At 39.6% G+C, this 12,613-nt stretch overlaps 1 protein-coding gene across 1 annotated transcript; it reads left to right on the top strand.

Moving 5' to 3' along the window:
* Positions 1-1,307: 1,307 nt before the first annotated feature.
* On the top strand, positions 1,308-9,498 carry LOC131314881 (uncharacterized). The gene is made up of 13 exons (XM_058343799.1): positions 1,308-1,517; positions 1,649-1,738; positions 1,878-2,000; positions 2,592-2,759; positions 2,858-2,944; positions 3,081-3,199; positions 5,859-5,906; positions 6,022-6,078; positions 6,219-6,854; positions 7,145-7,399; positions 8,073-8,222; positions 8,346-8,546; positions 8,640-9,498. Exons 1-13 carry the CDS (start codon positions 1,497-1,499, stop codon positions 9,313-9,315), a joined length of 2,631 nt encoding a protein of 876 aa, XP_058199782.1. The 5' UTR covers positions 1,308-1,496; the 3' UTR covers positions 9,316-9,498.
* Positions 9,499-12,613: the final 3,115 nt, after the last annotated feature.

The following is a 12,613-nucleotide window of genomic DNA, read 5'->3' as shown; positions in this document are numbered from 1 at the left end:
GAACTCGTCAAGATCTAGTAAATTGTTGAATTTTTTTCCAACTTTTTTTACAAAAATTGTATTATTTTAGCGTCTCCGTTTTGCGGACTAGACAAATATTATGAGACGGAGGAAGTAATAATTAGAGTTCATTGGCAGTCATTCCCTCCCACGCCCATATCTTATTCACAACACCTACACCTCTGCCAGACAACTCCTCTCCCACCCCATCCGCGACTGGTGTCACTGGTAATCTCTCTTTGTGCCCGATGCCCACTAGATCGCGGAGGATTTGGGGTTGAACTTGAGGGGAGAGTTGCATGAAAAGGGTTTTGACTATTGTGAGCAAATTTTTAGTATATATTGTGTTTTTTTTTTATCCGCGTATAAATTGTGTTTGTCATTGAAGTGAATGATAACAAACGGCTTTGAAAAAATTACCAAAACAAGGCATCTACTCAAGCTAATTACTAAAACAAGGCATCTACTCAAATTAATTACCAAAATATGGTGTGACATCTACTCAAACTAATTACCAAAACTAAAAAAAGGGGTAAAAATTTGGGTAAGGGGCGGAGTTGCTCAGTGAAGGATTTTGAGGTGATTAATCAAGGCTCCATTTTTGTAAACTCTTTTTTTTTTTTGTGTTTTGTTCGTCTTTTCTAATTTTTTTGTTAAATTTGCGTCGTATTTTTTGAATTAGTTATTCATCTCAACGAGATGAGTTTAAAAAGTAAAAAGTTATGAATTTTTTTTAAAAAAGCACTAAAAAGTAAAAACGAAAAGAATATACCAAACAATTTTTTTTTCTTTCTAAAGTGTAATCTTATAAAAAACTTTTTCCACTCGGTCAAAGTTTTATACTTTTCCTAATTCCTCTCACCAAAATAAATAAATAATCCTAGAAATTATGACAAAACAGAAAAACTCAACAACAAAAATATGAAAATAAAAAATATCGGAAAAATATCCGATAAATTTGTCTACACAGACAATATGGGCACAGATTGTGCACAGATTTTGTTGTGGGGCCTATTAGCTCAATCCAATATCTATAGGTTCTTAATCTAATCATCTAACTTTTCATTATCCGAAAATTTGAATGAAAATTTAGATGATTGGATCGAGCACTTATATATATTAGATTAAGCTAATTTTTTACGGAAAATCTTGGAAAAATATTTTACATTTAATGAACGACTCAGATCATTTGTGCGAAACCTATGATGGGCCCCAAAAAAAACCTGTGCACAGATTGTGCAGAGATGTATGTGTGGTTAGCCGGGTTCAAAATATATTAGACAAAAAGTTCACAAGAAACGCAGCCTAACAAAGGGTAGATTCGTAAACATATGGTCCGGAGATTAGGGCAATCATCCCCAGTTCAGCGCCAGAACAAAGTGCACCCCACACAAAACCTCAACCCTTTTTGTAGCGATAGGCTGTTTGGCTTCAGAACTCACTGCATACTACCAACTCCAGTCCACCGAAGCCTCTCCCCCCAGAAACCCTAGAAGATGTCAGGCGGTTTTTTCCGGGTAAGATTCCAAAAGAATTCTCTTTGTTTCAGTCGCACACACTCGGGATTTCTTATCGGATCCAAATTTATCGCACGGTTGTGGTTGATACGAGATCCTCGTTCTCTATGCGATCGATTGTGCTTTTACAGGGGACGTCGGCCGATCAGGACACTCGGTTCTCGAACAAACAAGCCAAGCTCATGAAATCGCAGAAGTTCGCCCCTGAACTGGAGAACCTGGTTCGTAACACTGTCTTTACATGTACATCTGGCTTGGAATTATGCGAGAATTGAATTCCGGTGTGGTGGTTGTAACGTTTTAGGGTTTGTTTAGTTTTCTAGGGTTTTTGATTTTGTTGTGTGTGAATGACGTGGTCAGGTGGACATGACGAAGGTGAAGATGGATGTTATGAGACCGTGGATTGCGAACAGGGTGACCGAGCTCCTTGGATTCGAAGACGAAGTTCTTATCAACTTCATCTATGGTCTTCTAGATGGGAAGGTACTGAGCTCTTCAGTCAATTGTTTGAATTGATAGGACAGTTAGCTTTGAAACATCTGTTGAGGTTTGTTTTTATCCACAAGAAAAAAGAACCTTATTAACCTTGGACTGCAGTTAAGGAAGTTTTATGGGAAATGGGGAAAGGTGACAAGACGTGAAAATAGTGTGAGAACTGAGAAGCATTAGATAATTGAAGAAAATCTATTAAGAACCTTGATAATTGGAAATACTTATTAGTTCGAGTTAATTGAAAAGTAGTCATACAGGATATGTTGAGAATTTCATTAGAATGTTCTTTTGGACGAAGCACAAGACTTGAGAGCACTAAAACTGAACATTCTGATAGTGTGCTTTTGGAGCGGACTCGCATGCAAGAATGCTCAACAAGATATTTATCTTTATTATAATGCCAGGATTACTGGAACGGTTGCTATACGTTGTTAAATTGTTCATAAGTAACATTTCCCTTTCCTGAATGAGTGTTTGGGCACCTATGATCCACAAACTACTCATTTCCAAGTTCCTAGCGGAGCCCAACAACAAACTGACTACCACTAAAGCCTTGTGATCTATGCATCTTTTTGGCTGCAGGTAGTTAATGGAAAGGAGATTCAGATTTCTCTGACCGGATTCATGGAGAAAAATACTGGTAAGTTTATGAAAGAGCTTTGGATTCTTCTTCTCAGTGCCCAAAAGAATGCGAGCGGCGTCCCTCAACAGTTTCTTGATGCGAAAGAAGAGGAGACTAGGAAGAAGAAGGTACAGTTTTGCAAGAACTACAGTGTGACTTTGATTTTGTTGGTTTTGGATGAATTTTGGCATATTTCATATACATCTTGCCACACTGGCCATTGCAGGCTGAGACTGATAGGATATCAAGTGAAATTCAAAAGAAGAAAGAGAGAGAGGGTAGAGAACTTGAGCAAGAGAAAATGAAGAAGATGGTAACTTACTTTTTCCATGACATATTAGATTGGGTAGAGCTGAGTTTGTGTGTTTAACTTGTGTTTGTGTTTTTCATGCCATTCAGCTTGCTTCTGCAATTATTTGGGTTCATGTCCTTTACCTCAAACTCTGTAGGACGGCGAGGTTGACAACTCGAGAGCTAATAATGTTGAGCACGAGCTTAGGACTTCTAGTGCTCATTCCCTAGAGGAGAAGGGGACTGGTGATAGGAATGGCTCAAGACGAAGGACCAGGTTAGTGGGGGAATTTTTTTTCTGTTATTTGCTTGTTAGTGGTAATATTTCTTGGTGTATGGTCTTTGTTTAACCCTTTTACTTAGACTGGGGCATTGCATTCATATCAATTCTCTTCAGTGGGCCCCTTCGTCCCAGAGTGACTTCTACCTATCGAGAACTTTGTGAAGTTTTTTCTGCCCATGTATCACTTACCTAGCAATTGCTAAGCGATCAAGAACCCCTAAAGTTCATAACAACCAAAGAAAAATAAGGATAAATGTTATTAAGACAGCTCACTAAACAGGTTAAGGTTATGTGCTTAAAATGTACTCCCTCTGTCCCAATTTGCTTCCCCTTTTGGGGAAGCGAGTTTTTATGGGTAGAATGATGGAAAATATAATTGGTATTGACTTTCCCAATTTGCCCCTACTTTATGCTTTGTTGACATGTCACTTAATGTAGAAAAGAAATGGTGAAAGAGTAATGTTGCACAACTTTTTATGTTGACTTCTCAAAATGGACATTAATTTGGGATGGGACGGGACGGAGGGAGTAGTACATTATAGGGGCATTTCCTGAGCTGAACCTGTTTACATTAGAGAAACAGCAAGCAAACCAGGAAACAAGAAGCAGACCAAAAATATCCTAGACCAGGAGGACACGATTTTTCTGCCCTACGGGTGGTAGTATATATTTCATAACCTAGTAGTGACATTCCAAACTTTCAAGCCTGGCAAAGACACCAATTGAACGGATATTAATAAGGGCTGCTCGCGGTCCGGTTCGGTTCGGATTTCTAGGAATCCAAGGACCGAACCGCTAGTCACGGTTTTTACAAAATGAAAACCGTGTCCGGACCAAAAGTCCTACGGTCCGGTTCCAATCCGATCGGTGACTCGCGGATTGATTATGGTTTTGTCTATGGATTTTAGCAAAAATAAAGCTCAAGCATATATTCCACAATAAAATAGAAGAAGGTTACATTCAGAATTAAGTTTAACACCACCAGAAAGTACTTGTTACATAAATTACCAAAGGCTTACTTCAGAAATCAAATTCAAAAGAATCTAAAACACTAGTAGGATTGTATCATTATAGTACATTACATAACATAAAAGAACTGGAAAAGAAACGAACTACTGAAACTCAACTAAGGTTACCCGTAATTTATACGAAAAAACTACAATTTACTCCCTATATTTTATGTACATCTACACTATATCCTATTATTAAGATAAAATACTCAAATTGGTGGAAAAAGGTGTTAACATTACTAACAATTTATTATATAAATACACACACATATATATTATTTATATAAAATAACTATCTCACGGTCCGGTTCAGTTAATCCATGGTTTCGTAATGAAAATCCGTGGACCGAACCGCGAGTCACGGTTTTCTTATTTTTCAATCCGTGTCCGGACCATTAATCCACGGACAAAATCCAAAAGGTACGGATCGGTTCGGTCCGGACCGGTTTCACGGTTCACCGGATTTTTTGAGCAGCCCATATTATCCACTGTATTCCATGAACTGGTCTTGCCCTTGTAACATTTTGATGCTTCTGAACAAATTCAACTGATCTTGAGCTTTATTGTTGAAAATCATAATGGTTCTTCCAAGCCACAATTGGTTCAGCACCGTGCTTGGCCGGTATTGGAGATAGCAGCCAAGAAAGACTTCTTGGAGGCATGCTGTGCCCAAGCCAACTCACCAGACCATTGCATAGCTCTCCTCGTAATTTGGCATTTCTCCACCACTACAACAAAAATAAATGGTCAGGTGTCTCTTTCTTTTGATTTCGTAGCACACAAACTTCTTCCACATTCGTTCCCCTTTTCAGCAAACTGTCCCTTGTGACAACCTTACCCAAACAGCAATGGCATAACATAATAGGGTAACAATGCCCTCTGTCCTTAGGCACTCAGTATTCCTTGCAGATTCGACAGAATATATACCATTCAGCATTTGCTGCTGGAAGCCTCATCGACGAGCAGCCTGTTTCTCATCTGTGGCCAATTCAAATTTTTACTTGAAACTTTAGTGAAAAGAGACCTTCCCACATTTCTTTCAACTTTTATCCTCTAATGTTTGATACTACGGACCCTAAGAGTGCCAATCGTCTGCCGATAGGAATCGCCTACTTTAAAGGTTGGCCTAAGGACCTGAGCTTGGGGAGTTTCCTCACTGTCCAAGATGAATCCATAGGTTGAGGCATCTACTTCATGCATTTGTGGTCTGTTAGTGTTAGTATTTATGATAAGCTAATGCATAGTATAAGAAGTGCTCCCCAACATCCTACACCTATTGGTTGGAGAAGAATTGGAAATTTTAATTCGTTATATGCATTTTGACACCAACACCTTCTTCACGATTTGCAGTGGTTAAAGTCCTGTATATGCAAGGTCTTCTTTTTGTACGACATAACTGTAAATTGTTAGGTTTTTTGTGCTAGCAAATTTAACGTTAAAATAGTTGTCGACAAATTCTACGGCAATATAATGTGGATCCAGATGTGATGATGGAGGTCTGTGGAGCTATATGCTACTAAAGGGTTGGTTGTGCTCACATGTTGTTTGGACAGTGAGTTTGTGTTTAGAAAATACAATGGACGAATAGATTGCAAACTGCTATTTTTTGTGAAAGACTGATGATATCTACTCTACCTCTGCAGGGTATCTAGATCTCCGCATTCAGCTGACCACTCCTCTTTGTCTCCTCCGTATGTATTGTTTTACTGTGTGATTTTCTTCCCCCCTCCACCCATCCCCCCCTAAGTATTTCTCTGGTTGCATTTATTGGGGCATGTAAGTTTTGAATTTGGGTCTCTTCTGCAGAAATAGACGTTCGAGATCAATAAGCAAGTCATTTTCCAATTCCAGAAGTTATTCAGAGTATGTTTCGCATAGGCGTGAAATAGGTTACTATTGTCATTAAGTACTTAGTTGCAATTTCTTATTTTGCTCTTATGCTTTCTGATCCAATAGATTTTGTAGATTAGATTTTACATGATTCATCCGATTTTCATTTTCAGAGAGAGACGTAAGTCGAGAAGTATATCTGAATCTCCTCATAACAGAAGCCGCTCAATTTCTTCTGAAAGGTTGAAACGCTCTCCTCCAAGACGGTCTGTTACACCTCCTTCAAGACGTAGGCCATTTCATTCTAGGAGAAGATCCACATCACGCCCACGTCTTCGATCGCCTTCGCCTATGCGCCGTAGATTGCGTTCTCCTCCAAGGCGCAGGTCCCGGTCTCCAATTCGACTTAGGTCGCGATCACCTGTACGACGTAGATCTAGGTCTCCCGTACGATACAGATCACGTTCACCCATTCGACGTGGATCTCCATCTCCTGTTCGTCGGAGATCACGATCTCCGGTGCGGCGTAGATCACCCTATACTGTGCGCCGCAGATCACCATCTCCTGTGAGACGGCGGTACCGAAGATCTCCATCTACTCCCCGACACAGGTCTCCATCACCAAGGCTACGGAGATCCCCAATTCCCAGCCGCAGGAGATTGCCAACTCCTCCCAGACACAGGTCTCCTTCACCTGAACAGTGGAGTTCTCCATCTCCAGCACGCCGCTTGTTGCCTTCACCAGGCAGAAGGAAATCACCAAAACGCCAGAGGAGGTCACCTGTGCAATCTCCTAGGGAAAGAAACAGGTGTGTTGGCACTAAAGTTATTTATTTGTCTTTTCTTTTGAGTTGCATGTTATTAGTTAACAGGATTCTTATTATGCATTTGATTGTCTTTGAGTTCAGTGCTAATAACATTTTCATACTGGTGTGGAAATTAAAAGGTATTGTAATGACTGCACCTCTTATAGTTTGCTCTTCTTGCATTTTTGTTTGTTCGTTTGATGTCTAATGTTCTGTCCAAGTATTATTTATTTATTTATTTGGTTAAGGAGTTGAGGCTATTTAGCTGATGAGCTGTATCATTAATATTGTAGGACGTTTGAGAAGCTCTCTCCTATCCGACATGCTCGCACAAGAGACAATGCTGAAAGCTCTGCTGAGATTCGTAAGGGGATAGATTCTGGTGTGCTTCGCACCCCCATTTCTTTGAGATCACCACAGAGAGATCCACTGGATCGGGATGACACCCATAAGAAACCATACTCCTCATCGCCTTCACCAGATAGGTCTCAATCTCATTCAGGACCTCCACCAGGCTCTAGGAGAAGAAGTCCTAGTGAAGATAGGAGGTAATGTTTTGGGCATGCATTCACATTCCCATCTTTTCCTTGTGGTTATTGACATGGGAGCGAATGAACTACTTTATGCATACAATGAAAATATTTGCATGACTCCCCCTTAGTTGCAGGATCCTTCTATGCGGGTATTGTTACTTGCTCCTAAACCTCACTCCTGCTCCTATGCAGACAGAATCTTGCTCCCAATTTGGATTGATGATTGATCCCAAGAAACAGAAGTAAAGTTACCAAGGAAGTTACAGATTCACAGAGTCTAAGATTACGTTGGTGTGCGATATATATTACAACTGTGGAAAAACATAAATATTTCTTTGAATACACAGATTTAAATTCAAATATATCAAGCTCTTATAAGCATCCTATCTTAGTCTCTTCTATATGCCCTTGCTTAGCCTCTCCCGCTTCAGCCTCCGCCTCTGCTAATGCACCGCCGCCACTCTTGCTTTGTGCTACTATGCTCTCTCCCTCTTTTTTGTCCCCTCTTTCAAGTGGAGAATGAAATGACACAAACAAGAATGATTTAACATTAGTGGATTTGGGTTGTGAGTTTAAGTTAACTTACGAATAGAGGATGGGAATATATGATGAAATGTGGGTTTTATATGGATATGTTTTGTTACTGACTTTCTGAGTATGCGTGTTGCTTTCCTGACTCCTCCTGAAGGTCATTCAGCCCATATGTGAGCCCCGTGAAGCAAACAAAGGAACAAAAACTCCGAGATATCAGTGCAAGCCCTCCGGCTAAACCAAGAGATCAAAATCCTCGTCTTGGCATTCCGGTGACTAGAGTGGAGAAAGAAGAAACCTATGGCAGGTAGGTGCTTGTAGCATTCATTGTGTGATATTGTAAATCAGGATTTCTTTTGGTTCTGTCACTAGCTTGTGGCATGTTGCTTCATTTGTGCTCCTAAGTTGTACTGGTTTTCTTTGAGTTTAGGGGCAGTGGTGATCAGAAGCTGAAATCTTCAGAGAAAAGATCTGCACATGTATCGACAGTTGATGACCGTAAAGCTTCACGTGAGAGGGTTCCTTACAAGGATGATGATACCTCTGAAAGGGTTGGTGGTCGCCATTCTATTGAAATTCGGAGCCGCCCTGATGGCCTGGAATTAAGAAAGAAAGACCAGGAGATAAGAAGGTTTGTTACATCTGCCGTCATTTATTTGTCTTGCTTAGTTGCTTGTATACTCGCTTAATTTCATGCCCCTGATTTGATGGTATTTTTGGACAGTGCGAAAACATCTAAAAGTGTAATTCATCCTGAAGTTGCTGTGCAACAAAAGTTACTGTCAATTAAGGAAGACACTTCATTGAGTGAGAGGCATCGGGTATCATCTCCTGAAGACATTACCAAATATGATAAGAAGGATGACTCTCGTTCTGATGAGGTCAAGGGCAGTAAGGTATTTCAAGCTTCATTGAAGTCGATAGAAGGCGATGAGGAAGATAGAAGTGGTTCCCTAAGTTCTGGCTCTCTGGAAAGAGATAAGCGCCATCATGAAGTTCGTGAAAAAAGAAAACATAAAAGGTCTGAAAGGAAAGAAGTGGCATCAGATGACAGTGATGATTCTAAAATAGAGGGTAGGAAGGATGCCAAGAGAAGAAGGAAGGAGGAGAAGAAATTGAGAAAGGACGAGCGGCGTCGACGGAAGGAAGAGAGGCGTCGTAGGAGGGAAGAGCGACGACGTGCAGAGAAGTTGAAGGAAAAGTCAATTGAGACAGTTTCTCCACCCACGGACTATGAGAAAAACAATGATGGTAATGCTTCTGATAGTGAACGCATTGTGAGGACGGAGTCTGGTGCAAGCGATGCTGAAGTAACAGAGACTGAGCAGAAAAGGCTTGAGATTGAATTACGAAAAAAGGCTCTTGAATCACTTAGAGCAAAAAGGGGCGTTGGGCATTAAATTTGTTTTGCTTTAGAACTTTCACCTGTTATTTTAACGTTTTAATCTTGCTGATTGGTACCTTTTAAAGTTTACTGGAAACTTTGTGTTTCGGCCAAGTGTATTATTGATAGCTGTTTGATGTAGCCTGTGTTTACTGCTGGCAGCTGAAATGGATATATGAGGATTCCCTGAGTTTGATGAGTCCAGCTTTATTCAAACCTTGCTGCTTGATATGCTGGTAATAATTGTCTTCCCTTTCCTGGGAATTTCACTTTGTTCTTTAGAGGATATGTGAGTTTCATGAGTCCAGCTTTATTCAAATCTTGCTGCTTGATATGCTGGTAATAATTGTCTTCCCTTTCCTGGGAATTTCACTTTGTTCTGTAGAGGATATGGCAAAATGTGCATTTGAAATTGATGCTTATCAGATGAGACATGTGTGTCGTTTTAGGAGTTATATATTATGGTTATTGGAATCTTGTATTATTAGCTTATGTGCTGTGACGTGAACTTCAAGTAGCACTGAGGTAAAATATCTGCATCCTAGGGTTACTAATTTTTTATTGTGCGGATGAGTATTAAAATCCTGAAGGTCTTGGAATTTTCACTCTACTGTATTCTTAATACTAAAGCGGCTTTCTGGTTATAATTGATAGATGTGAATATTGGACTCTAGATGACTTCATTGAGCAGATCATGTCCAGCTCCAAGTTTTGAACATCAAATCAGGTGAAGTGTTTCATTCCTTAATGGTCTATCTTCAAAGAAAAACTGCCATGTGTATTGGCTGAACATCCTATACGTAAAAAGTTTCCTATCTCACCAAGTTTTGGTATAATTTTTACGGTTGGCAGCTTGTGTTGCTTGCAGAACCTTGTTCTGTAAAATTCTTCGCGATGCTTTAGGCTCTGTTCATCCCACCCTGATGCTGACACGGCTTTTAAATCTATTTCAGCTGTCATTGTCCTAAATGTATTCTTGCTGGTTAATACCAACAATCTTCAATTTGTTTTCTAAATGAAAGCAACCTTTTACCTGTTATGGACTATTCAGCTGGTTCCCTGTGGCTTGATTAGTTCATTATTTTTTGCTTTATTATATGTTTCTAATTGAAGAACATATATGTCATAGTTTTGTTTGATTTTTTGTTTGACATTCTTTTGTTTTGTTATCATAAAAGTTTGCTTTAGTACCAGAAGAGTGACGTTTCATTATTGAGGCGAGTGAGCCACTTTTTGATCATTGAGTATTCTAAATGCTTAATTTATTAGGAAACAGTCCGACAATCAAGTATCCAACGCCTGGTATGACATGACACTAGTTTCTAACCTTGTCTTGCTTGTGAAGACGCAAGCTTCCATACATATGGATTATGGAGAAGCCGAATACAAACAGGTAGCAAATGCAAAACGAGAGACTTGAACCCCAGACCTCGCCCTGACTCTGATCCTATTTTCATCACTTATTGTCCCAAAGGCCAAAAGATTAAGCAATTAGGAAATGTGCTCAACAATACATATCAAGCCTATCAACAATCATACCTTGTCATTTAAATATGATATTCAACCACTTCCTAACTCCTTATTTTCTTTTCTCCGTGTCTTAAATTTTTGAGGATTATCACCCTTATTTTTATTTTTTTTTACAAACTTTGTCATGAAGTAGATTCCTCATCCTTTGATCCTATGTGGTTGTGTGTGATATTTGTTGTTGATGTTTCTGCAACCATTTAGGTAAATTGAGTTGTCAGGAAAATTGGCAAGGGACGCAACTGTGTGATTTAAGTACTAGAGGTTTGGACTATGAAGCATGGATACTCTATTTTAGCCTTCGTATCTCGTACCGTATGCATATCGGATACGGATACGCTCCGGATACGTGTCCGATACGTTTTTTAGACTATCCAGTTTATAACATTAATTTTTGGTATCCCAATACGTTTTGGATACGTTCGGATATGTTGTGGATACGTTTGGGATACGCGTGGGGTTAAAATTGTTATTACTTAAAATTAAAGGGTCAAACTGCAATTAGGTGTACATGTATTTTTTGATCTGCACTGTACGTACATATTCAAGTCGATTACAGTGAAGGAAAAGGCAGAAGTCAATCTGGAAGTCTCTCGTCTCTCATCTCTTGATAAGAGACGTTGATCTGTAAGTCTCTCTCTCTCTCTCTCGCCTCTCTGTTCTCTCTCGTTGCTCTCTCTCTCTCTCGTCTCTCTGTTCTCTCTCGTTGCTCTCTCTCTCTCTCGTCTCTCATCTCTCATCTCTTTCTCTCAATCATGTATCAGTGTGTGTGCATGTATATATATACCTATATACCCATACAGTAAAATCTGAGTTTTTTTTTATACCTATACCTATCGTCTCTCATCTCTCTCTGGTCTAATTTAGGTTTTTTTTTAACGGTAAAATCTGATGGATTCTGCTAGTGCTGGTACTGGTAGTTCTGTTTCCTCATCCTCACAACCTAATTAATGAAATTTTATAGTTTTTTTGGGTATATATTTTATTTTTATATTCAACGTATCCCCAACGTATCGTATCTTATTTTTTGGAAAAATCACGTATCCACGTATCCGTATTCGTATCTGTGCTTCTTAGGGTTTGGATGGGAAAAGGGAAGGTGGAAGTGGACTGGATTGGAGTATAGAAGTAGATGTCGGATGTCTACAAAGGAGAATGTAAAAGTGTATTGGAGTAGAGGAAGGGAATGCAGAATTTATACACACACACGAGACACACGATTTTCTTGTAATGAAGTGCATGCATACGATGAGGAGAATGTTTAAGAGCACTTTTAGCAGCTTTTTTTTCCAAGCCCTGTCAAAATTTGTCTGCTAGAAACAATCTTTTTTTCCTTCAAGAAATCAACTACTTAAAAGAGTCACGGACTCACAATTTGGAGTTTCCTTCTCACTTGTATTTAATAGGAGTCCCGTATTGGAAAAATTAGAATGTGAATATCTCAGTTGTGGCAAGTAAATCAGCATAGGGAGTTTGAGTGGGTTAATGGTGGACCTATGGACGTGAGTATGTTGGTTGAGGGAGCTCTCGGGAGGGCAAGGATCAACTTAGCTTTATCACTTGCTTAGATATCTATACTGGAGATCCTGAAGGGTAGACTATCCTCATCATTTGAGTGGTTGTAGCTGTCTTCGGAGAGTGGTAACATGTGATCAATTTAACCAGTGCTAGCCATAGTCTCGCCTGTTGTCAATTGTGCCTGATTGCTATGACATCTGGGGAAATGTAATTGAAAAAGCTAGCCAGTACATCATATGGCCGATGTTATTCTGGAAGCCAGGTCCTAT

This window comes from Rhododendron vialii, chromosome 13a, assembly GCF_030253575.1.
Source record: "Rhododendron vialii isolate Sample 1 chromosome 13a, ASM3025357v1".
NCBI lineage: Eukaryota > Viridiplantae > Streptophyta > Magnoliopsida > Ericales > Ericaceae > Rhododendron > Rhododendron vialii.
This window is presented reverse-complemented; position numbering and strand designations above follow the sequence as displayed.